This window comes from Drechmeria coniospora, chromosome 01 (genome assembly GCF_001625195.1).
Source record: "Drechmeria coniospora strain ARSEF 6962 chromosome 01, whole genome shotgun sequence".
NCBI lineage: Eukaryota > Fungi > Ascomycota > Sordariomycetes > Hypocreales > Ophiocordycipitaceae > Drechmeria > Drechmeria coniospora.
This window is the reverse complement of record NC_054389.1, coordinates 1527325-1550794: the sequence shown is the minus strand read 5'-3', so window position 1 is coordinate 1550794 and position 23470 is coordinate 1527325. Positions and strand designations below refer to the sequence as shown.

The 23470-nt window shown below is 57.4% G+C and overlaps 10 protein-coding genes across 10 annotated transcripts; 4 read left to right on the top strand and 6 right to left on the bottom strand.

Moving 5' to 3' along the window:
* Nucleotides 1-69: 69 nt before the first annotated feature.
* On the top strand, nucleotides 70-1023 carry DCS_00424 (ribokinase; the record flags this gene model as incomplete). Its single annotated transcript, XM_040797763.1, has 1 exon — nucleotides 70-1023. The coding sequence occupies one exon, from the start codon at nucleotides 70-72 to the stop codon at nucleotides 1021-1023; it is 954 nt and encodes a 317-aa protein (XP_040658646.1).
* A 91-nt stretch (nucleotides 1024-1114) lies between these two features.
* DCS_00423 (uncharacterized protein) lies at nucleotides 1115-3130 on the bottom strand (the record flags this gene model as incomplete). The annotated part of the gene is made up of 5 exons (XM_040797762.1): nucleotides 1115-1177; nucleotides 1253-2078; nucleotides 2133-2235; nucleotides 2287-2799; nucleotides 2920-3130. 5 exons carry the CDS (start codon nucleotides 3128-3130, stop codon nucleotides 1115-1117), a joined length of 1716 nt encoding a protein of 571 aa, XP_040658645.1.
* A 645-nt stretch (nucleotides 3131-3775) lies between these two features.
* On the bottom strand, nucleotides 3776-4997 carry DCS_00422 (uncharacterized protein; the record flags this gene model as incomplete). Its single annotated transcript, XM_040797761.1, has 4 exons — nucleotides 3776-3880; nucleotides 3972-4717; nucleotides 4777-4871; nucleotides 4939-4997. The coding sequence occupies 4 exons, from the start codon at nucleotides 4995-4997 to the stop codon at nucleotides 3776-3778; spliced, it is 1005 nt and encodes a 334-aa protein (XP_040658644.1).
* Nucleotides 4998-5918: 921 nt separating this feature from the next.
* On the bottom strand, nucleotides 5919-6633 carry DCS_00421 (DUF1014 domain protein; the record flags this gene model as incomplete). Its single annotated transcript, XM_040797760.1, has 2 exons — nucleotides 5919-6426; nucleotides 6485-6633. 2 exons carry the CDS (start codon nucleotides 6631-6633, stop codon nucleotides 5919-5921), a joined length of 657 nt encoding a protein of 218 aa, XP_040658643.1.
* A 1636-nt stretch (nucleotides 6634-8269) lies between these two features.
* Nucleotides 8270-8864, top strand: DCS_00420 (thioesterase family protein; the record flags this gene model as incomplete). Its single annotated transcript, XM_040797759.1, has 2 exons — nucleotides 8270-8374; nucleotides 8457-8864. 2 exons carry the CDS (start codon nucleotides 8270-8272, stop codon nucleotides 8862-8864), a joined length of 513 nt encoding a protein of 170 aa, XP_040658642.1.
* A 187-nt stretch (nucleotides 8865-9051) lies between these two features.
* Nucleotides 9052-11001, bottom strand: DCS_00419 (F-box domain-containing protein; the record flags this gene model as incomplete). Its single annotated transcript, XM_040797758.1, has 5 exons — nucleotides 9052-9367; nucleotides 9444-9600; nucleotides 9678-9930; nucleotides 9987-10754; nucleotides 10843-11001. 5 exons carry the CDS (start codon nucleotides 10999-11001, stop codon nucleotides 9052-9054), a joined length of 1653 nt encoding a protein of 550 aa, XP_040658641.1.
* Nucleotides 11002-11565: 564 nt separating this feature from the next.
* On the top strand, nucleotides 11566-11757 carry DCS_00418 (uncharacterized protein; the record flags this gene model as incomplete). Its single annotated transcript, XM_040797757.1, has 1 exon — nucleotides 11566-11757. One exon carries the CDS (start codon nucleotides 11566-11568, stop codon nucleotides 11755-11757), a length of 192 nt encoding a protein of 63 aa, XP_040658640.1.
* Nucleotides 11758-13285: 1528 nt separating this feature from the next.
* Nucleotides 13286-13863, bottom strand: DCS_00417 (uncharacterized protein; the record flags this gene model as incomplete). Its single annotated transcript, XM_040797756.1, has 2 exons — nucleotides 13286-13732; nucleotides 13795-13863. The coding sequence occupies 2 exons, from the start codon at nucleotides 13861-13863 to the stop codon at nucleotides 13286-13288; spliced, it is 516 nt and encodes a 171-aa protein (XP_040658639.1).
* Nucleotides 13864-15976: 2113 nt separating this feature from the next.
* DCS_00416 (uncharacterized protein) lies at nucleotides 15977-18797 on the bottom strand (the record flags this gene model as incomplete). The annotated part of the gene is made up of 6 exons (XM_040797755.1): nucleotides 15977-16529; nucleotides 16590-16712; nucleotides 16777-17029; nucleotides 17094-17704; nucleotides 17813-18127; nucleotides 18313-18797. 6 exons carry the CDS (start codon nucleotides 18795-18797, stop codon nucleotides 15977-15979), a joined length of 2340 nt encoding a protein of 779 aa, XP_040658638.1.
* Nucleotides 18798-20997: 2200 nt separating this feature from the next.
* Nucleotides 20998-22965, top strand: DCS_00415 (putative choline dehydrogenase protein; the record flags this gene model as incomplete). The annotated part of the gene is made up of 1 exon (XM_040797754.1): nucleotides 20998-22965. One exon carries the CDS (start codon nucleotides 20998-21000, stop codon nucleotides 22963-22965), a length of 1968 nt encoding a protein of 655 aa, XP_040658637.1.
* Between the last annotated feature and the right edge of the window lie 505 nt (nucleotides 22966-23470).

Below are 23470 nucleotides of genomic sequence, written 5' to 3'. Positions count from 1 at the left end.
CAAGCGAAGAAACGGCAACATTTTCATTCACATAGGCGGGCGACACACACACACACACACACATACACCATGGCGCGCCCCCGCATCACCGTTCTCGGCTCCTTGAACATGGACCTCGTCTCGTACGTGCCGCATCACCCGTTGCCCGGCGAGACGCTCACCTCGAGCCACTTTGCCACCTCGCCCGGCGGCAAGGGTGCCAACCAGGCGGTCGCCTGCGCCAAGCTCTCGCGTTCCTCATCCCTCGCCGACCCCTCCGCCGACGTTGCCATGCTCGGTGCCGTCGGCGCCGATGCCTACGGTCCCGTCCTCACATCGAGCCTTGTCTCCTACGGCGTTGACGTCGCCGGCGTCCAGGTCCGCGACGCCACCAGCACGGGCGTAGCCGTCATCATCGTCGATGAACCCTCGGGCCAGAACCGCATCATCCTCTCCCCCGAGGCCAACCATGCTCTGCGTCCCACCGACTTCGCCGCCCTCCCCTCCCCGCGGCCCGACCTCCTCATCATGCAGCTCGAGATCCCTCTCGACACCGTCCTGCAGGCCCTCGCCACTGCCAAGGCCGCCAACGTCCCCGTCCTCCTCAACCCAGCTCCCGCCCAGGCGCTCCCCGATGCCGCCTACCGCGGTCTCACCCACCTCGTCGTCAACGAGACCGAGGCCGCCTTGCTCTCCGGCTCCGACGAGTCCGTCCTCGATGACCTCTCCGGCCTCGAACGCATTGGCGCCCTCTTTGTCGACAAGGGTGTCACAAACGTCATCATCACACTCGGCGGCCGCGGCGTCTACTACCGCACCAGCTCCGGCAAGAGCGCGCTGCTGCCGGCCCTCAAGGCCAACGTCGTCGATACCACCGCCGCCGGCGACACCTTTGTCGGGTCCTATGCGCTTGCAGCCGTTCGCGCTGGCACGGCCGAGTTTGACGTTGACACCGCCGTCAAGGCCGCCAATCGCGCTTCCGCCATTACCGTTTCTAGAAAAGGAGCTCAAGTGTCTATTCCGTGGAAGGATGAACTAGAATAGAGTCGAGATAAAAACAAACCAAAAGACAATCCCTCCATCTGTCGGACGCCACGCCCGCGCACAACTGTGCTACTACTCACACGCAAGGTACCTAAAACCACAAGCCCCAATGCCAGCCCGTCCCCCCCTTGGCCTTGGCCTGGACGGACTCATACTGTTCACCTTCTCCCGTGTCCGTTGATCCGTCTTTGCATGAGGCTGCAGATGCAGATTGTCCTCCGAATCCTACCAGTTCGAACAAGCTGCGCTTGAGACCGACGCTATCCATTGCAGACAGACGAGCTTGCGATTTCATGCCGTTGATGGATCCGTCAAGGCTTGCTTCGCTCGGGGGCGACGGCAATTTTGACTGTCCCGGAGGATAGAGCAGTCTCTGTGCCTTCCTGCCGATCGCCCTTCCCAAAGTAGACGCTTTCGCCGTGCTATCCTTTCCAATGGACGCGTTGGACGCCCATGAACGACAGGTCGATTGCTTTTCGGCGATACTCTGTTCTCGTATGGCACAGGTCGACCGCGCCTTAAGCAACCTCCTCGGAGGCGGTTGATGATCATCGGCTCGTTCCTCCATCATCGACTGCTTCTCGGCGAGACTCTGCTCTCGGATGGCACAGGCCGACCGCGCCATCTTCGACCTCCTCGAAGGCTCCTGATGGTCGCCGATTTGCTCCGCTACCATCGCCGCCTTTTCGGCCCCCCAATAGCGCTCAATGACTTGCAAGAACTGGTCTCGCGATTGACCAGGATACGGTGACCACGGAGAAAGTGCATCGCGCCGCTTCAAAGTCGCCGTTGCCGTTGTTTGCAGACTGCTCCGCATGCTCGACACTCCAGTCGCTTCCGCCTCGGACCCTGCGCGTTTAGGAAAGGCAGAGTGAGAATACGACACGCGCACGTGCATGTGTCCGGCAACACAGCTCCCTAGTTGCAGCTCTAAATCCTCCATCAGCTCGTCCGACTGGTGACGTATGTGTCCGGGCCCACTGCTCCGCCCCGTCATGCCACAGTCGACGCGGATGTGAGCGAGGAGAAAGACGCTTGATCCAGCATAGATTGTCCTGCAAGCTGTCAGTGGAAAGAAATTGTGCGATGTATGCTCGGCTTCGACTCACGTTGGAAAGGCCTGTTCCTCGAACGATTGGACGATACTCGTTCCTGCAGTCGGCACGATCTCGACTGTTAGGTCGTATAGGCATCCATATTCGAAAAATCTATCTGTTCATATTGTTAGCATAGCTGGCCTGAGAGGCTGCCTCCAGAACAAACCTAGCTGATGATGGATAAATGTGCCCGTAGAGGGCTGGCATGTAGAGCTGCTGTCTGACGGTGTCCTGGACGAGGGGATCCGAGACAAGCGCCCCGATACCTCAATCGTTGCCCATATGAACTCGTAGCCCTGTTGCCGACCTGCTGATTCCGACGTGACAGAAATACAAGGGGATAGTACAAACGGTAGCGTAATCCGCCGGTCGCTTGAAGCTGTGGAATAAATGGGAGAAAATGGAGATTTTGCCTGAGTAGGACTGCCATCGAAGGCACGTGGCTTGCTGAACAGGTGCATGCGCTGGTTGATCGCCGGTGCGTCGGACGAGGCCCGTGATGACGCCTGCGTACTCGCGGTGTTCGTGACGAACTCCTCGGTTTCCTGAAAAGCAGAGCCGGTAGAGGGTGTGCGAAAATTGGACGGCCTCCGCAAAGACCACTGATGGCGATCGCCCCCCGACGGCGGCGTCGATTTTGCGAGCAGTCCCCGGCATCGAGTGAAAGTGCCCTCCCACGCTCGTCCCCGAGGTCGGCCGAGGTCGGCAGCGCCGGCCCAAGAATTAGGACGATATCCGGGATTCGAGTCCTAGTCGTTCGAACCGCCGTCATCGTCTTGGGTCAAACGGGGGCTCATACGCCGATTGTGTATCTTGCCAAGCTTCAAGCGAATGTTTCCGTCAAGCGGTGGCTCGGGCGTGCCTTGTGCAGAAATCGGGGCATCCTCCACTGAAATTCCATCGCTGTATTTGTGCTCATCAGGCTCTTTGACGATTCGTAACGGGCTGGGCTGGTCCCTCCTTGCCGCGTGGGAAACGGGGGTAAAGAATTCGAGGACGGGAGAGTCCATTTCGCAGGCGCCGAAACAGCAGCCCAAAACTGTGCTTGCGCTTTCTCGCCGGTGATGGAATCCGTGGTCCAAAAGGTGACCAGCGTCAGTTCGGTGCAGTGCGTATGTCTGGAAAAGTACTGTGTAAAGTTTGGACTCGTTGTCATGCAGAGGGATGCCTCAATGAGCCCCGTGATGCCGTGTCAGACGTGCTGCCGCGCCAGCGAGTGATGCAGGGTTTCACGATGAGCAGGGCGACGAGAGTAGCAACAGAAGATGCAACTATACAAATGGCAAGTACTGCGACGGGATTGTGCAGGATCTCGAGACGATTGTGACCTGTTCCGGGGGGGTTATGCATTGCTGGCTTGAGGCAGTATGGATTGGATGGGATTTGGATGGAAGACGGATGGGAGATTGATGAGAGACGGGCTAGTTTTCAATGGAAAGGGGTCATGAGACGTTGAAGCGGATGCTGTGCGTTCCCACCTCCTCCTGATTCACCGGGTCACGAGGCAGGTAGGCTCGAGGGGAAATATGCTGGGCATGGACGGGCTTGGCAGAACATGGCAGGACCAATCCCATATATGATCTCCTGATGCCATGCAGAAACAAAGGGCGACCTTGTGCTGCAGCTGCCCAAACACGCAACGACCCAGGAAGCCGTCAGGCAGGCGACCCGAATCCGTTGGCTGGAGTTGTCGATAGACTGCGGCGCAAGTTGTCCTTGATCGCTTCCACCTCACCATCCTCCATGGCGAGGAAGGATATCTGTGCAGCACATGTCAGTTGCGTGCGCTCTGCAGCGCAGGAAGCAGCTACGCAATGGGAGAGGGGATGCATCGAGGGAAGGGAAGCTCACAAGTTCGTCGGTTGCGCCTGCACCGCCAAAGAGGACTGGCTCCGAGAGGCTGGCGGCGATGCCCTTCTTTACCCTCGTCTCCCAGACACCATCCCAGCTCCATGCTCCCGGCGGCCTCGCCGTCGCTGGTGGCATGTCGCTCGACACGGACGGCTCACCCTTCTCCAACCCCTTCTCCAGCCCCTTTTCCAGGCCGGTGGCTTCGGGTGCTTCTTCGCACAGCGTACCGCGCCTGCGTCGGTGTGTTTGCCAGGCGTGCCAAGCGCCTGCATTCCCGGCGGCGTCGAGCGGGACGGAGTCGAGGACGTCCGGATCGTCAAAGGTGCTTCGCAGGTACGCCAGGACGTGATAGATTGTCACCTTTCGCTTGCTCGTCTGCTTGTGGCTAGAGAATGTCTCGATGTTGTCCAGCACGGGAGACAGGATGCGTGAAGGCGGTTGCTCCGGGTCGTCCGGACGACGAGCTTGGTCCCCGCTCACCTGTCTGCTACTTGCGGCGGTGCGCTTGCCGGGTCGAAACCAGTCCGGAAAGCCGTGGCGCAGGCTGAAAGCTCCGGGAGGGAGCGGTTCCCCGTCGCGGTCATTGGCGGCTCCGGCGTCTTGGGTGTCGGCGGTTTGCATGTTGGTCGTCAGCGGCGAGATGAGGGGATGGAAAATGTCGGTCGAGAAGAGGATGAGAGGTGGTAGCTCGGGGAAGGAGTCGGGAAAGGACATCTGGAAGCGAAGGATGGCTTGCGAGTATGGCCCTGAAGTCCGGTGAGACGGATGGTTCAAATTCACGCTTGAGGACAGGTTGCTTGCCCACCATGGCGAACGAAGAGGATCGCAGACCACAGAGAGACGTCCCCCGGAGTCAGGGTGACGAAGATGCCCTCCGGACAGGCCTGCTTCAGCCCAGCACTGTCGACTGTGTAAGTGATTGGGGGAGGAACTCTATCAAAGGGGACAGGACAAAGGGTGGGCGTACAATTCGGATAAGAGATGCTGCTTCTGAAGCGACGGCAGCCGGTATTCGAACGGGGACATGGTTGAGGCCAGTGTTGGTAGCGTGCACTGGCGGATCAAAGGAAACGGATAAAGAGTGGCAATGGATGCTGAAGGGCTGCTATGAAGCCCCTTGACATTTCCACTGGTTCATCGTAGCTTGGAAGACGAACGGACAGCTCAGCGAGAAATGCATGAACTCGCCGATGTTGTCATTGAGACGAACCGGTTGGGTTACTTTGTGGAGGTGCAGAGTGGGTGGGGTGGTGTGGGTGGATTGGAGGTGAGGCTACTCCGTAGAGGGGAGGGAGCCGTGGGGTCACGAATTGGGCGGTGAGTGATTCTGCCGGCCCCACCCCAACCTACAGCAAGCACTTGCACAGTAATCGTGCCACGCCCCACTTTTCTGGCCCTCGGATTCCTCGCACCACCAAAGGTGTGGTGCGAGGAATCCGAGGGCCAGAAAAGTGGGGCGTGGCACGATTACAGTACTTACTTCACTGTACAGGAGCACGGAGCGATATTAATACAGTAAGAAATACAGTACAGCACTTCACAGCATGGCGGGGTATGTTTGTCGGTGGTTGGAGTCATCCGTACAGCACTTGTGCACTGAGCAACACGGTAAGAAATACGGCACTTCACAGCATGGCGGGGTAATTGAGTCGGTAATGGGAGTCATCCGTACAGCACTTGTGCACTGTATTTAGGGATGCATCATCGGCGCAGGGATTCGTGCGGCGTAGTTGGCGCACAGCGGCGTCATGGAACTGCCCATCATGCTTGTTTTACATGTACACGAATTGAATTGTCCGCCGCGCTGCATGCTCATACCTCTCTGCGTTCATGGCGGCTCGGAGGCAATCAGTGAGGTCGTGACAATGGCCGACGGTATAGGCAGGCTCCCACCCCATCGAGCACGCGCCATTGTCTCGGCCGGCCAGCGTGTGCGTCAAGACAATCTTATTTGCCCAGCCGGCTCTCAATCTTGGCCTTCTCCTGTGAGCGGAGCTCGCTCATCTCGTCCCTCGTCGCGTTGTAGGCGGCCGTGACTTGATTGAAAGGGTTGTCGGGGTGCTTGTCAAACTCCTTTCGGATCCGCTGCTTGCGCTGGTCCAGGCGCAGTCCGACACCGCTGCCGTCGGCCTTCATTTCCTGCAGCCGCCTCTCCTCGTACTTGGCAAAGGCGGCGGGGAAGCGCCTCTCGGGATGCTTGTCGATCTTGCCGTCGTCCGTCGCCGTCGTCAGCGAGAGCGCGTCGAGGGCGTTGTCGATGCCCGACGCGTTAAGGGCCGTGGCCGGGCCGTGGCTGTCGAGCTGCGACAGATCCAAGCCTCGGGACTTCTTCACCGGCGCCTTGGACTTTTTCGGTTCGGCGCGACCGCCCATGCTGGCCTCCTCCTCCTTCAGCAGCGCATCCTTCTCGGCCTTTTTCCTCGCCGCCTCGGCCTTTTTCGCCTCTTCAGCCTCCCTGCGAGGCCACGGTGGTCAGCACGAGCTGATCGGGTGCAGGCAGGATACTCGCTCACTTCTTTGCGTTGCTCTTGGAACCCTTCTGCCACTTTTCCGCCTCGGCGGCTGCCAGCTTGGCGTCTTCGGCAGCCGACTTTTGGGCCGCCGCCTCGGCCTTGCGAGCGTTGCCCGCCACCTTTTTCGTGTTCTCTTTCTTGCCGGCCATGGTTTGCAGGTCTAGGCCGGTGGTCGGCGCGTGGCTGCTGGATCGACCGTTGTCTTCCCTTGTGGCAGGGAGTCTGTTGTCGCGAAGGTTTCGTCTTGTATCTGCGCAACGGGTCAAATCAAGAACTCGTCTCGAATGCGTTTGCGGCTAATGTCTGGCGGGGCGTTAGGGAACTACTGCGGCGAGTCAGTTTACCAGTCAAACTACAGGTACTTGTGGGTGTTGGTGTATGTACATTTACTTAAGTACTGTAGGTGTGCAAGGGCAGCACTATCTGATCCCGTATTACCTCATGGTATTCGTGAGTCGGTGGATACCTCTACTGAGAGGACATTATTGCCCCTTGCTTGTGCTGTTGAGTAGAAGTGAGTGGCAATAAGAAATAGCAAAATTTCTCCTACCAGTACTGAGTGTTTGACTGGGAGGTGCTGTCACCCTCAAGATACTGGAAACCTGATCGACCCTTCTGGAATGGGCATCATTTTTGTCCAACCCGTTGAGAGCATACTAACTTTGAGCCATCGTCCAGAGGATCAGGTCCTTGTCCATCGATGAGGACCTGATGGTACAGAAACGAGGAGAGGCGTCACTTGAAATCGATGTCTGCAATGCACGAATGTCTGTATATCGTTGTCGACCGGCTACTTAACATCGATGGAGTCAGCAAGAGCAAGGGCCATTGACATGCGATCCAAAGTGTGCACCACCGCGTGGAAGCGATATAATATGTAGGTACCTAGTACGTAGTAAGGGTACTTTTTCAAGAGTTATTGCTTGGCAATTACCTGTAAGTACTCCGTACTGTACAAGCATGTAATATTAGGTACTCGGAACCTACTGTACAAGTATTTACAGTAAGTAGGTGTGCTGTGCGGCGGCGGAGTATTTTAGGTGTAAGTTACGGAGTAGAACTTGCAGTATTATGTACGTTCTCCATAGGCGCATAGGTTAGGTACCTGTATATACTGTTGAATACTGTTGTGTACTGTCATCTATTGTTGTACTCCGTACCTAGTACTTGAACACCTAAGTAGGTACTAAGGTACCTAGTAGCCAGCCAAGGTACTAGGTACCTAAGTTGGTGCCTGGTAATTAGTATGCCCTTCAACACGCCCGTCGCCCAAACGGCCTCCGTCATTGCAATTACTGTAGTTGCAAGTAAGTACTCCGTATGTGTTTTCTGTATACTAGGTATATCAGTACAAGTACTGTACAGAACGCGGGTGTAAGGATCCCTAGTAATTGATTATGTCCGTAGTGCATCTACAGTACTTGTACATACTTGTAGTACGGAGTGGCATGTAATTACTTGGTACTCTGTACTCTGTACTCCGTACACGAACTGCATTGCGTCACCCCACCATCCCCTTTCAAGTAATTAACGCGTTACGTAGCTTCGCAGATACCGAGGTAGTGCAAGCAGCAGTAATATTCATAACATCCTCGGATGCAAACATGCATGTCCTTGCGCATCCTTGCACAACGAAACCTGCAACAACCTTCAACGCAGCAACCATCTGCCGATGGCATCACCCCTCTGCCGCCTGTGAGAATATCCACCCTAGGCAGCCTTCCCTCGCGCCGCCGGAGACGCATCCAATCCAGACCCCTTCCTCCCACCGAGGGACGCACCAAGATGGGAGGCGATTCCTCAGATCCCGAAAGCCGGCGCACGGCCGAGGGAAAGATTAGGGAATGGCTCGAGCTCACGCGGAGCGAAGACGGCCATTACAAGGCAGGTGTATGACCTCGTCTCCGTCACCATTCCCACGGCGATCCGATCCCTCTCCCGCGATGGAGCGTCGTCTCTAAAACGATGGCAGGACTGGATGGCCACCCTCGTGCCCTTCCTCGACGTTGACTCGGCGAGCGCCGCATTCCCCCATCCCTCCGTCACCTTCACCTACACGGTCCAGCCGGACCACTGCAACCGCCTGGGCAATCTCCACGGTGGCGCGGCCGCCACTCTCTTCGACTTCTGCACAACCATGCCGCTTGCCATCATCAACCGGCCTGGCTTCTGGCAGTATCTCGGCGTCAGCCGCTCCCTCAACGTCACCTACCTGCGGCCCGTGCCCGCCGGCGAGGAGGTCCTCATCGAGTGCCAAATCGTTCAGGTCGGCAAGAAGCTCGCCTCCCTGCGCGGCGTCATGATGAGGAAGCGCGACGGTCTGCTGCTGTGCATGTGTGACCACGGAAAGGTGAATGTCGACCCGGACGCAAACTTATAGGCACGGCCGCGCACGTGGGAATGGAACGCGCGAGGAATGGGAAAGGTCCGCCAGGCAGGCAGGCATCGTCGTCGCCCATCTTGTCTCTCCTGTCCATTTCGCCGTCATGGCACGTATGATACACCCCCTGCTTGACAATCGATACTCATCATGGAAATGAAACACACCCATCATCAATCACCCTCGCTTAGCTCCAGCCGTCCGAATGGTCTGCCTGCTGCACCATGTCGGCCACCTCGCGCTCGGCATCCATGAGCAGCCCCGGCAACTCGTTGGAGATGGGTTCCATGTCGAGCTCGTCGTCCATGTCGAGCTCGTCGTCGAGCTCGTCGTCTTCGTAGTCCATCTCGGCCTCGGGGTCGGAATCGTCCATGGACGCGATGGCGCTGTACGTCAGCAGGAAGTCGCTCGACAGCAGGCCCTGTATCGTGTCGGTGGTGCCCTCGGCGTCGCCGGCCTTCCAGAATGCCGTCGGGCCGACGGGACCTTGCGGATCGTAATCCCTATGACGGCGTCAGCTCGGTTCCGAGACTTTCCGTCGTCGTCGTGGAGCGGGCGGCCGGTCGTCGGGGGACGCACTTGTCGAACCAGTGTCCGACGACACCCCGCGCCGATTGGACGCCGCCGATCTGGACGCCCTCGCTTCTCCACCGTTCCTCGCCGTGGAAGATGGAAACCGTCGTCCACCTCACCTCGCCTTCCTTGGTCAGACGCACGGTGCCTTTGGATGTGAATTCTTCGGCATTAGTTAACGCGGCCTGCACCGCCGTGGGGGGGGGGGGGGGGGGGGTCCGTCGCAAGCGATGCTCTCACCTCGGAGGTCGGAACTGGCATTGTCGTCCCAGGAATCGTCGAGGGATCGGGAGGCGCCGACGAAGCGCACCACCGGCATCCCTTGCCCGTCCTCGGGGCCCGGCGGCTCGATGGCCGTGATGTGCGTCCTCATGATGATGAGGCGCGTCGCCTCGCCGACGTTGAAGGCCGGCCTCGGCGTGTCGTCGAGCACGTCGTCGTTGACGGGAAAGTTGAAGTGGAAGAAGTCGTTGTAGTCGAGGAAGCAGACGATCTGGCCTCGGTCAGCACGGGCGCACGCGGCCGTCGGCGGCGAAGCGGCCTGCTCACGCGATACCAGGTGCCCGTGACGCCAAAGGGATCCTCGGCATCGAGGGGCGGGAGAGGCGCTCTCGGCGCCGGCATGTAGCTCTTGGGCCACGAGCCGGAGAATGGAGTGTCCCACACGTCGGCGAAGAGCTTCGTCAGACGCCTCATGGTGATGTTGTATCCCAGGACGATGAGGATGGCCTCGACCCTCTCCCAGTCGACGCGATCGGTGGCGTCGTCCATGAAGGGACCCCACCTCGTCCGGTCCGTGTACTGTCGCAGGTCGTAAACCTTGGAGACGGCGTAGGGATAGGTTCGCGTCGACCGGAGGCGGCCGATGTTGAGGATGGGTTTGCCGTAGAGGCAGTGAAGCTTGGCGCTCTGCTGGTGGTGGAAGGCGGGCGTCGACCCGCGCAGCTTGGGCAGGTGGTGCTCGTTCCGGACCCGTTCGAAGAGAGAGGAGCGCTGGAGGAAGGCTTCGCACGTGCTTTGATCGGCAAAGAGCTCGGCGAGGAAGCTCGCGTTGCGGGATTCGCAGTGCGTGTACGAGTTGTCCGTCGTTTGCCCCTGGGAGGAGGCGTGCCGGAGCAGGCGGTTGACGGTTCGCGATACGAAGTCGAGTTCGGCCACCTGACGGAGCGGGCAGGGCAAGTAAGCGTCGACGAGCGAGAGGCAACGATGGCACGGAACTACCTTTTCTGCCGCCGTGTCGCGGTGGCAAATCGCCTCGAGCTTGGTCAGGTCGTCGAGGGCCGTCTCCCAGTCCGGCTGGGCATCGGCCGGTGCATCCTACGGTTCATCATGATGCCGTCAGCCGCCATCAACAACACCAGGTCTCGTGGCACGCGAGCGACGGAATGGTGGCCAGGGTACGCACGTAGGTGAGCAGATACACATCGCGATGGAGCTTTACGTTTCCTCGAACGTTTCCGTAGAACAGGCGGCAAACGCGGGGTAGCAGGAGAAGATCACGCGGGCAGAGCCAGCGGAAGATGTGATGAAGGATCTCGGGCGGAAGCGACGTCAATGCCGTCATGTCCACTCTCTGTCTGTCTTTGATGCTTTTCGTTGCTGTTCTGGCTCGGTGAACAGGAAAAAGGACACTCTTGCCGTGACGGGGATGGGGGTGGATGGATGAATGGCCTCTCCGACTCGCTCGTCACAGTATGCCAACTACTGTACGGAGCACTGACACGGTGAAGGGACCGTGGACGTAGGAGCCGCTCTCTGCAGCTCCGATCGCGCCGCGCCAGGCCGGCTAGGGAATGGGCCATCCTTGGTGGGTGGACACGGCGAGGTTGCATTGGCCGCCACAGTGCCGATTGCGCTGCAGCTCCCGCCGTCATCAGGGGCTGCGTGCTGTAAGCAAGGTGCTATAATGGCCACCAAGGGGCTGAACCATGCTAATTCGTGCCTCGTTCGCCTGCAGGTGACGCACGAATCGTGACGCGCAAACCCGCCGTCCTTGAGTCTCTCCCCTTTGCATGCACGAGTGCTTGTGCTCCCCAATCCTGTCTCGATGGTATGAAACGTCGGCGTCGGCGACGACGGCGCTGCACGGCGCGCTCATCGTCAGCCAAGCGGACGGCCACAGGGGACGATGGGGACGGCGAAGCAACCGCCCAAGTGGCTCGGCGTGACTCTGCTGATGACCGACAGGTTCAACTATGGGATCAACGATGGGCTCAACTATGGGCTCAACGATGGGCTCAACTATGGGTTCAACTATGGGTTCAACTATGGGTTCAACTATGGGTTCAACGATGGGTCCGTGCAGCAAGTAGCTGCATGATCGGTGATGGCAAGGGGACAAAAGGATGCTTCTCGCTGGTGCGTCTGACGATGCTTGTGCAGGATACCCCCATCGTGACGCCACGTCACGATGCTGCCTTCATCGTCCACCTTGGGCTTGCATCCAGCCATGTCTGATGCTCGCCTCCTACATTGCCTGCAGGCTGGGAAGAAGGGCATGGGAAGAGGGGGTGGGGGGCGATTTTCTTCCAACGGCTCTTGTGAATATCTCGTGCGGTGCTTACATCACTGGGATGGGACATGCTCCCGCCGATGCCATTGCACAAGGGACACGGCAGTGTCAGCAACGGGGCTCTATCGGCACGCTTCCCACGTACATGTGCTTACTTATTATTATCGTACCATGCAGTACGTGAAAGCACTTGACCATTTGTGTGCTGTAGATGCATGTACACTGTAGTTACATATCCCTGTATAGCAGTAAGGTGAGCAGGCCATGTACATGTTTGCACGGGCAAGTGCCTCGGCGAGGGGACAAGACGATGCAGGCAAAAGTACGGAGTACAGAGTACTTCGTACTTATGTAGCTTGAATTTCGACGAGTACTGCAAGTACAGACAAGTTCAGTACGGAGCAAGTACAGTACTTGTATATCCAAGTACATGTAGTTGTACTGTACTGCACAACGTTGTCATGGCTGGGCGGCTACAGCCGCGACGGGCCCGCAGGGTTGCAGATGCTGGCAGGTCAATAGTGCGTCTGCTGTGCCTTAGCGGACGTTCGGAGTATTACTCCGTATTCTTAGTACATGCATTATTAGTACGGAGTACATGTTCTGTACATGTAGGTGTATGGAGTGCCTGCGCGCCGGGATACTGTACGTGTGCCTGTGCAGGTACAGAGTACATGTGCGCTCAGTTGTATACCTAATTACTACAGTAAGTACTCCGTAATGCAGCAAGTAATATTACACCGCAAGTACTTACTGTATGTGTGCTGTAGCCTGTACTCCGTAGATACCCTACGATACACATAAGTACAGCACTCAATACGATACATGTACTCGATACATGCGGGTATAGTCGCAAGTACATGCAAGTGCATGCATGTCATCAAGAACGCGTCAAGGAGGGGTTGGCGGGACCTGTTGCTTATTCGTCGTCACACTGTAATTACTCCGTGCCTGGGCCAAACACTCCGCATCACCAAGCTCCCTGATGCGTACAACTACAGTGCCTCGGCCATCAGGTACGGCCAACGGCATGACGTGATGACAATGGACGAGTGCATCCTCTACACATCTGCATCTTCTACTGTTCGCGATGCGCCCCTCCGATTGCGAAACAAATATTGCCTCTCGTCTCTCCCGCAACTTCTGCCCCGGCACCTCGCACGCAAGGACGGCATTCGGTCACGGTGGAGAGTGATGGGTGGCCGATACTGTGTCATCATTCAACAGTCTATAGTCTCCATCCGGAGGACCGAGCTTCGACCGCTTGTGACGAAATGCTGACCGCTTCGAGACCCTGGCATGCCAGCATTCGATCTCGGCGCCGACTACCTTCCCTCTATGGGGCAAAGACGTATCCGGCAACGCCCTCGTCGCTGTAGCCCAGGCTTCGGACCGCGTTCGCCTTCTCCGCCCCGTCGATGGTGTAAAAGTGATCCCTCGCTCCCGGGCTGTAGGTGCGGTAGAGCGGCACCACCCTCTGGGACCGGGCCCGCGGGTAGATGTAGCCGGCGATGCCCTCGTCGTTGTACCCGAGGTTGCGAATGGCGTTGTCCCGCTCCGGCAGCGACGTGGTGTAGAAGTGGTCGGTTGCGGAAGGCGAGTACATGCGGTAGAGGGCGACGGTGTCGTGGGCCTGCGATGAAAAGATGCGGCAGGCGACTCCCTCGGCTTTGTAACCGAGCCGGTGAATGGCCGTCTCGTACTCGTGGAAGTTGGTCGTGTAGAAGTGGTCGCTCGCCCCGGGGCTGTAGGCCCTGTAGAGGTCGACGAGATCCCGGTGGTGCTGCGGAGCCTGTTAGGAATGCCATCAAGAGCAGAGGGAAAGCAGCGTCCTGCGGTCCCTACCGATGCCGTCTCGGACGGAGCAGCCAGTGCCGCCGCACAGAGCGTGACGAGGGTGGTCAAGAAACGCATGGTGAAGTGTAAACTGTTGATTTTTCCGAACGAGATGTATTCCTTGCGCCTTGTGCGATGGCAAATATCAGCTTGTTCCTTTCCCATGCCTCGAGGAGGCGGCGCATTATATCTTGAATCTTTGGACGCCTCAGGCAGATGCTCGTCCTGAGCTCTACTCGACTAGCCGCGCATCATGCGAGCATGGTTGCAGTCGTATGCACCACCTCCGCGGCAATACGATGCGTTATTTATGTACCTGTCATCTTCAGCCTCTCTTGGCCCGGAGCCTTCGAGCTGCGCCGTAAGCGAGGCATTTCGTCACAGGTTTGAATAGGTCCCAACCCATTGTCCTTCGAGGACGACTCCAAGTGCCCCGAGCAAGATGGCGAAGAGAAGAAGACGACGGTATGGGTACGGAGTCTAACATGTTGCTACACATGTGTATAGTACTATTTCCCATCATGTCCCCGAGTACGTCTAGCGAACACTACATGTACGCAGTGATGGCCATGCTGATGTTGCTTCGCCACAACTGTTGAGATGCCGTCGAACGCACAGATCGATAACTGCCTGTACAATTCCCAGCTTGTACTAGCCTACAAGCATATCTGACTCAAGCATTCGGCATACGAGGACAATACTCCGTGCACCTTTCCAGAATCAATCCTTGCTCCACTGCGCCTTGGCAGAAGACGTGATGAAAGGTGATGAAAGAGAATCCACTTGAGAAATGTGTCGATATGGTCATGGCAGGCTCAAGATCCGGAAATCGATCCTGCCTCGTCAATCTAGTTAGCTATGCCCATTGATACTCGGACCTTTCTCCATCGTCAAAGTCTTTACAATCAAGTACGTCTACAGGGAATGGAGGCAAACCAACCGCAGGTGCAAATGGTGATGGCCGACTCATTGAATTGCGCTCGTAATTGACCACTTTGTTCGAGAATCAGAGCCCGGCCAAAGAGACGCCGATCCCAACCGCGGAGTCTTCCTTGGGCCCGATTCTGGCAGGCCCGGCCAAAGAGACGCCGATCCCAACCGCGGAGTCTTCCTTGGACCCGATTCTGGCAGGCCCGGTAGAAGTGTAAGACGTGCCGTGCCGTCTCTTGGTGCTGTTGATGGTACGACATCAGTGCATTTCGTAATCCTGGCCAGATCTGGGCCTCTACTCAGGGCGCGGAAACTGTCGGAGATGGAAGTGCATCTAACCCAGGGGGGAAGGTATAAGACTACTCCCTGCTTAGTGGAATATAATATTGATAACCCCTGTCCTGTAGCCACCGTGATGATGTCGTGTCGGGACTTGCGGCGGCGGCACCAGACTGCACGCCAACGTGTATAGTGCTTAATAATCAGATTCCTCACTGATCAAGTACAGTATGGAGCAGTAATACTCCGTAGTACCTATCTAGATGTAGTGCATGACTGTGTGTTGCTATCAAGTTATGCCCGCACATTTTCACATTACCACGAGCCATTGCGCAACACGCCCAACATAATCAGCGCTGATACTTTGAAATTATCATCCAACTTTCTCGTGGCATAATGAGGACGCAGCCAGAACGTCTGGATTTTATTCTGTCCAAGTTTGGAACGCCAATATATTGCAATGCTCGTTACACACAAAGACGTTGGCGGTAACACAAGTACCGGCAACCAAGCACACTTACTTTGGTATCGAGGCTGTACCCTATTCTGGCAATGCGGCAACAAGCCATACCGGCAACGAGTCTACAAGCAATGCGGCAACCATTCTCCTTCTTTTATTATTGTTGTTCTTTTTTTTCTTCTCTTTTTCTCTTTTTCTTTTTGGTTTTTATTCATCATGCTATGGAAGACGCTTCGGCATCCATAGTGCCTGAATAATAGGCATGAAAGTAGCTGCATGTACGTACATATCTGCATCGACTCAAGTGCTCGTGGCTAATCATCGCGACACTGCACAGGTACTAGCTCCTTACAAACCAAGTATCTAGACATCATTTTTGTCGAGGATATCGCCAGCAGAACGCCACAACGTCTTCTCTCAATCTCCTCCGCCGTCGGCCACTTGGGTATGCCGTTCAACTGCCACTCCCCTCCCCTCCCCTTCTCTCGCTCCACAACGCGCAGAAAATAAAACAGTCTCCTTTCAGAATACGTTACCCTTGGTCTGCTTCCTGTCGATCGGCCGGTTCTTCCATACGACGACGCAAGCGATGACGAGGGGTAGGATGGCGCAGCCGGCAATCACCATCTCGCGCTGGACGGTGCCGTACGCGCGGATGACGGCGTCCCGGATGGGCGTCCCGATAGGATCCGCCTTTTGCTTCTTCAGATCCCCGTACAGCTGCGCCGTTTGGTTCTTGGCAGCATCCGGCAGCTCCCTGTACAGCTCCCTCGGCAGATGGTTCGTCCACAGCGCACCCGAGATGCCGAAGCCGATCGAGGCGCCGATCGAGGCGAACATGCTGTGCACGGCGAGCACCACGGCCACCTCCCGATGGCTCACCGCGGCCATGAGAGCGAGAGGACCGGTCATGCCCCAGAACGCGCCCGAGATGCCGTGGAAGACCTGGCACATGACGAGGTAGCCAATGTCCTCACCAGGGTGACGGAAGTGGTAGAGAAGGGCGGTGCCGAGGACGCTGAAAGGGATGCCCGAGATGGCGACCCAGTAGTATCGGCCGTACCAACGAAGGAACCTAGGTAGTCTTTTGTCAGTGTCCGGCACGGGCCTCCTGCGTCGACGACGTCGGACTCACAAGCCGACAAAGGGCGAGAGAACCGTCGATGTCAGTGAGTAGGCGTTGAGGGTGTATCCCGAAGTCGATATGCTGAGGTCGTGAACGACCTGGAGATACGAGCCGTAATACGTGTCCCAGCAACTTGCAGCATCATCGCTCAGTCAGCCGCGTCCTCTCGGCATGCCTTCCGCCCAGCCCAACTTACAAGATGGATATGAAGAGGAAAAACTCCAACAGACAGGCCCCGAGAATCGTCCTGTCTCGGAGGTACTTGAAGGGTAGGTAGGGCACCTTGGCGAACCACTTCTCCCACACGCCGAAGCCGACAAGGCACAGGACGCCGAGAACGAGCATGGCGATGATGTACCCGCTTTTCCATCCGTTGGGCGCCATTTTGGCAATCTGAAGCGGCAGGAGTACCAGGGAGAAGCCGGCGATGGTCAGCATCATGCCGATAACTGCACGACCCGTTAGCATCGACAGTCCCTCGAGAATCATGGGCGAACAGCGCGCTGTGAGTACCGTCAAACTCGATAAAATAGTATTTGGTCGCCTCCCAAGCAGTCCTGCTTTCCCTCTGCTCGATGATATGCAGCTTCTTGGCCTTCCTTTCGTAAAAGACGAGGACGGCGGCGACAGGAATGGAGAAGGCAACGAGAATGATGACAAAGGCGCCAAAGGCCCATCGGAAGGAAGACTGCTCGAAGAAGAGCTGGGCGATGCGAGGACCGCCAAAGCTGGCGGCGATGCGAGGGCTCATGTAGATGCCCCACATAATCATGCGGTTGCGGAGAGAGGTCATGTCGGCAAGTATGACGTGAACGACGTATCCGAGGCCAAAATGGCCGATCCAGTAGAATGTCTCGCCGGCGGCGTATGTTTCAACGTTTCTGCACAGGGCTTTCATGAGGATGCCGACGACGATGAGGCCAATCATGAGGAGGAAGCCCTCGCATCGGCCGCGAATATCGATGACCTTGGCGATGGCGAGCTTGCAGGCGCCACCGACGATGCTGGGGAGGATGCGGACGATGGCGAGGAGGCCATGCTTGCCAAAGGACGAGGTGACATAGGGATCGAGATTTCCCGTGACGCTCTGGAATAAGGTGTCGATGAAGGACACCAGGTAGAGACTGGCGTCTCCGTCAGTCCAGCCCACATTACTCGCTTTGAAAAAAAAAACAAAGAGCACGGCCCGTCGGCCCGTCTCTCATTCTCCCCGAGGGTAGAGTTTGACGTACAGAAAAAAGACGCTCCAGAGGGCCGTCTTGGACCAGACCTGGGTCACGGCCTCGACGCGGCGAACACCATCCTGCGTGTACTGGGAGCTGTCATCCGAGTCTTCGCCCTTGTTGGAAACGTCCGTTGCCTTGCGGCCATCCGGACCGAGCTTCTCGGGATCAGGCTGGATTTCGCGCTGGCCCGTCGGCTTGAGAATCGTCGCCATGTCTCGCAGAAGACGGAATGCACCAGGCGAGAAACCGAAGAGGGGACGATCGAGGAGGAAGACTGAGTGCTGCTTCGGCCCGAGATCGGGATGGGATGGCAAGGCAAAGCTTTATACGCAAATCCGTTCCTGTATGCGCCGAGCGAGCCTGCAGGGGGTGTCCCATGCTGGTGTGCAAGCGACGGATATGCAAGCAGCAGACAAGACCCATGCCCATGCCCAGAGCTGTCCGAGCCATGACTGCCGAGCCATGAGTCTACATGCACTTTCTACAGTATGTAGATGTACTTGTACCTTGACCCGTTCCGGGCTGCCGTCGGCGGATTGGATGTGGAGTAGGCCGCCGGAGAAGCAGGCGAAGTGGCAGGCAGAGGCTGGGTATCGACAAGATCGGTGGGCGCGAGGTGAGCCCTATTTGAGGCCCGCAGCCGGTTCATTCCTTTCGAAATCCGCACCGTCCAAAGTATCCAAAGTATGCGTCGGAACGCGGAGTCGGATGAGGGGTAGGGCGTGATAAGGGGAGCGAGGCGGGCCTGACGACGGAAAAGAGGCCAAGGTGATGCCGTTTGCGAGGGTCGCCGTTGTCCATCACTCACCGTCCCCTCAGCAGCTTGTTCGGCGAGCACAAGTAGGTTCGAGGACGAGGACGGTACGGGTACGGCCACTAATGCTTGTCGACGCGGGAAGGGGACGACCGAAAATGGCGCGTCAAGGGCCGGGCTGCCGAGATCAAACTTTTCACCGACGCACAGAGTGAGCGAGGAAGACGGATGGCACATGGCGGGGACAGCACGGGATAGGATGATACCTACCGGATTCGGGCCGCAAATCCCACTCTCCAAGAGTGGAGTAGAACGGACGATTGGTGGTGAGCAGCCGGTTTCTGGGTTGCTTGGTGGGAATCGGCCGAAAGGGCTGGGCGAGCAACCAACAAGGCCACCCGCCAAGATGCTCGTTCTCCGGTCGCTTCGCCATGCCTCCGTACCATCTCATCACTTGGCTGGGCTGGTTGGTCGGCACTCGAAGATCCGGACCAGACTCGGCAGACGAAGGACCCTCGGCGAACCGGACGAGATTTCCAGCCACTATTTCAACTCGGTCGTAGGCACGGGTGCACTCGCAAGATGCGGGGACCTACCGTCGATGCTAGTCGCGGATTGAGCCGGATTCCGGAACAGATTTATGCTGTCTCGGATCGACAGCTTTTGCCACATTTTGTCACCCGCCGTCTGATTGTTGTCTGTCTGGTTAGACATGGGAACTGCAAACCGAGATCCGACGAGGGGGGTTGGCCCTCGCAGGCTGCGAATGCTACCGTCACATCGTCACCAGCCCTTTTGTGAATCCGAGTTACACGTGGTCGGTGCCTGTAGGCAGCAGGAAAATAGAACATGGAAATGAATTTCCTTTGGGAAAATGGTGAGGCGCGGCTTGGAGTGATGCTGCTGCGGTTGCCTGACTTTTATCCATGTTTGATTCGGAGCCAGCAGATGTTGAGGACGCAGGTGGATGGATGGGTGGGCGATTTGCTCGAGAAAGGTACTTTAACTCCGTACTCCGTACAGGTTACTCACGGATACTGTACTGTAGATGCAGTATGCATGTACACCAAGTACTAACGTGTACACACAGGCACCCCTACTACCAGAGCATCATTGATATTGCTTGCATACGTCCTGCTCGTATGCGAGTATCAGTACGTCACTTTCTGCACTGTACACTGCAAACTCCGTACTTTGTACTCCGTACTCCGTATACATGCCATAATACTGCGTATAGTGCTCCATGCTCGGTTATTGCACTGTAAATTATTGTAATCAAGCACATCCTATGCGCATTGCTTCATGCTGAACTCGCTCACGGAAACCATGACAAAAACCGTCATCTGGCTACCAGGTACCTACTGTGAGTCTATGGCTCAAAAAAAAAAAAAGGCTGGCGATGGCGGCTGAATTGTTACCGTCGCTCGCCAGAAAAAGAGCATTGGCGTCCTCATCTTCAGGAAACAGAGGATAGGCGAAACATGGCATCTGCAAATTGCTGTTGAACGGAGCGGGACGACGGCATTCCGAGCTGTCCCGATCAGGTTAGCTTTCTGGCCGTATTCACATAAAACGTTATATTATTTCAGAACGCCATGCCATGTTGGCTCCACTAGCGGAAAATCGGGGTCCACTTCATGGTGGGTATTTTTTACCTTTCACCGAGAATCGGATCAGATAAGGAGCTGGGCCCACCCGCCTGTAAACACCCTTCACATGTCTCTCGTTAATACAGCACCTACAGCACCTACTTACTTAAGTATACAGTGCTGCACCGTAGTGTAGTGTACCGTAGTGTAGTGTACCGTAGTGTAGTGTACCGTAGTGTAGTGTACCGTAGTGTAGTGTACCGTAGTGTAGTGTACCGTACGGAGTAGTGTACTAGGTATTGTAGTGTAGTGTGGTGTGGTGTACTGTGCTATGCCGCTCGGGGCCACTGTGCCTGTGCTGTACAAAGTAATGCATGTAAGCTACCTACTAATACGGTCTCCGAACCCTGGCCAGCAAGCAGCTGACGTTCCACCCACCCTCCCGACTCTCAGCGGTGGTACAGGCCAGGGTCTCAGGGGAGTGTCGTTCGATGCGAGCTCTTCGTTTGCTCCTTTCGGAACCGGTGACCTGAAATATTATTCCCGCATTCACCAGCGTGCACTTTCTCGGCAGAGGAGAATCTACCCACCGCCACTGCGACACGAGTGCTGAAGGGGTTCGTGATGCTGCATGGACTGCGAGTCCAAGTACATGCATCCAAACATGTGGAAGTAAAGGGTATTGCAGCTGCATTCGGGCCTGCACGGGGCATGCTCGTTCGTGCTGTACATGGTACTGCGTGAGGTGCTGTATATAATGACCGGCTTTGGCCCGAATGTGCTGGCCGTGAGATCGGTGCGTCCATACGCATTGGCATCCCTACGGTTCCGCCGTCGCCTTCGCCACCATGATGCGCGCCATCATCGCCATCGCCACCCTCTTCGTGCCCTTCCTTGCCCACCCGTCGCTTGCCCTCGCCGGCTCCAACCCGGCGGCACACGACGATGATCCCGAAAGCTTCGACTTCATCGTCGTCGGCTCCGGCCCCGGCGGCGGTCCGCTCGCCGTCAACCTCGCCGAGGCCGGCTATTCCGTCTTGCTCCTCGAGGCAGGTCGCAACCGCACGGACAAGGTGTCGCAGCAGATACCGGCCTACTTTGGCGCCGCGCAGTTTGACGAGGAGCAAGTCTGGTCCTTCTACGTCAAACACTACACCAACGAGACCCAGGCGGCGAGGGACAGCAAGATGGTGTGGACGAAGCCCGACGGCGCGTACTACGTCGGCAAGACACCCCCGAGAGGATCCCGCCAGCTCGGCATCTGGTACCCTCGGGCCGGCACCTTTGGAGGCTGCGACACCCACAACGGCGGCGTCACCGTATACCCGTCCGAGTGGGACTGGGACAACATCGCCAACGTGACGGGCGACGACAGCTGGCGCCACCGTCCCATGCGAAGGTACTTTGAGAAGATGGAGAGGAACCTCGTCACGCCGTCGGCCACCCCCGGACACGGATACGTCGGATACCAGCCCGTCCGGCTCGGGGACAGGTCAAACTTCGAAAAGGACCCTCAGATGGTCGCCGTCGCGCAGGGGACGTCGGCCGCGTTCGGATTCGACGAGCGAAGCAGGAGCAGTGACTGGGACGTCCTTCTCCACAGGGACTCCAATGGCGCCGTCGAGGGGCGTGATTTCCAAAACGATGCCTACCAGATCTCCTTCAAGATGGACGAGCGCGGCCGGCGATACAGCGCGGCAAACAGGGTCAGCGACGCCGTCGGCAGGCGCCTGCCCCTCACCGTCCGATTCGACAGCCTCGTCACCAAGATCGTCGTCGACCGACACCGCCGCGCCACGGGCGTCGAGTACCTCGAAGGCGAGATGCTCTACGGCGCAGACCCGCGCACGCAGAGGAGAAACGCGACTCGCCGTGCGGGCGTGCCCAGGGCAGCCGCGGCCAAGCACGAAGTCATCGTCGCCGGCGGCACCTTCAACACGCCGCAGATGCTCATGCTCAGCGGCATCGGACCGGGCGAGCACCTCCGACAGTTGGGCATCCCCGTCATCGCCGACCTGCCCGGTGTCGGCAGGAACCTTCAGGACCACTACGAAGTGCCCGTCATCCAGGAGTTCCCCCGCAACTTCACCCTCTTCGACGGCTGCGACGAGACGGCCGAGGGCTCCTTGCCTTGCTTCGAGCGCTGGGCGGCCAACGGGACGGGGCCGTACGCGACCCTCGGCTTCACCCACGTCGCCCTCGTCACGTCGAGCGTCGCGCCCCGTCGAGAGCGGGACTTGATCCTCTACGGGTCGCCCGATGCCATCCGCGGCCACCTGCCGCCCTACACAAACTTCTCCGACTTCAAGACGGGCTCCAACAAGTTTGCCTTGACCGTCTCCGAGTCGCACTCGCGCAACCGGGCGGGGCGCGTCACCCTCGCATCGGCCGATGCTCGCGACATGCCCGACATCAATTTCGAGTACTTTGCCGACGGCGGCGACGACGACATCCAGGGCTTGGTCGACGGCGTCACCTTTGCTCGTCGCATCTTCGACTCCGTGCCAGGGTCAAAGGTGGGCAACCGGGAATGGTTCCCCGGCCGGACCGTGAGCTCGCCCGAGAGCCTCAGGCAGTACGTCAAGGATGAGGCCTACGGCCATCACCCGACGGGAACGGCGTCGATTGGACGGGACGGCGATCCCATGGCTGTGCTCGATTCCCGCTTCCGCGTTCGGGGCATCAGGGGACTGCGCGTTGTCGACGCCTCCGTCTTTCCCGTCGTGCCGGGTACCTTTCCGCTGATTGCTGTCTTCATGATCAGCGAGAAGGCGAGCGAAGTCATTCTGCACGATGCCAAGCAACAGTGCGCTTAGCGAGTGACATGTATGTGGATGGCTAGCATCTGATCCGGAGACGAGCCACGGGAGGTGGACGACGTGGACTTTGGGCCGTCCAAGTGAGCACTGTTGTGCGAGTGCGTAGATGGCCGAGTCCAATACAATTGAGGCACAAAAAGAAGGAAAGGTTGCAGCAGCCATCACCGAGCGAGGAATATTGTGTGTGTGTGTGTGTGTGTGTGCATGAAATCCGTACTTGTATTGTATCATGTATGTATGGAGTACATGTATAATATCTCTGGCACGTAGCACATACTACCACTTGATGCTTGTTGTTCTTGCCAGTACGTGTAAAAGGGCAGACTATTCTCTGTATTACTGTTATCCCAGTACAATGTGCACAAGTATCAAGTACGAGCAATATCTTGTAATAATACTTGCTCTCCGCACAACTTGCTCTCCGCATAATAGTAAGTACTTCCGTCCTCTGGATACACCTGCTTGTACGGAGTGCTCCACACAAGTACATGTACTTGTATTG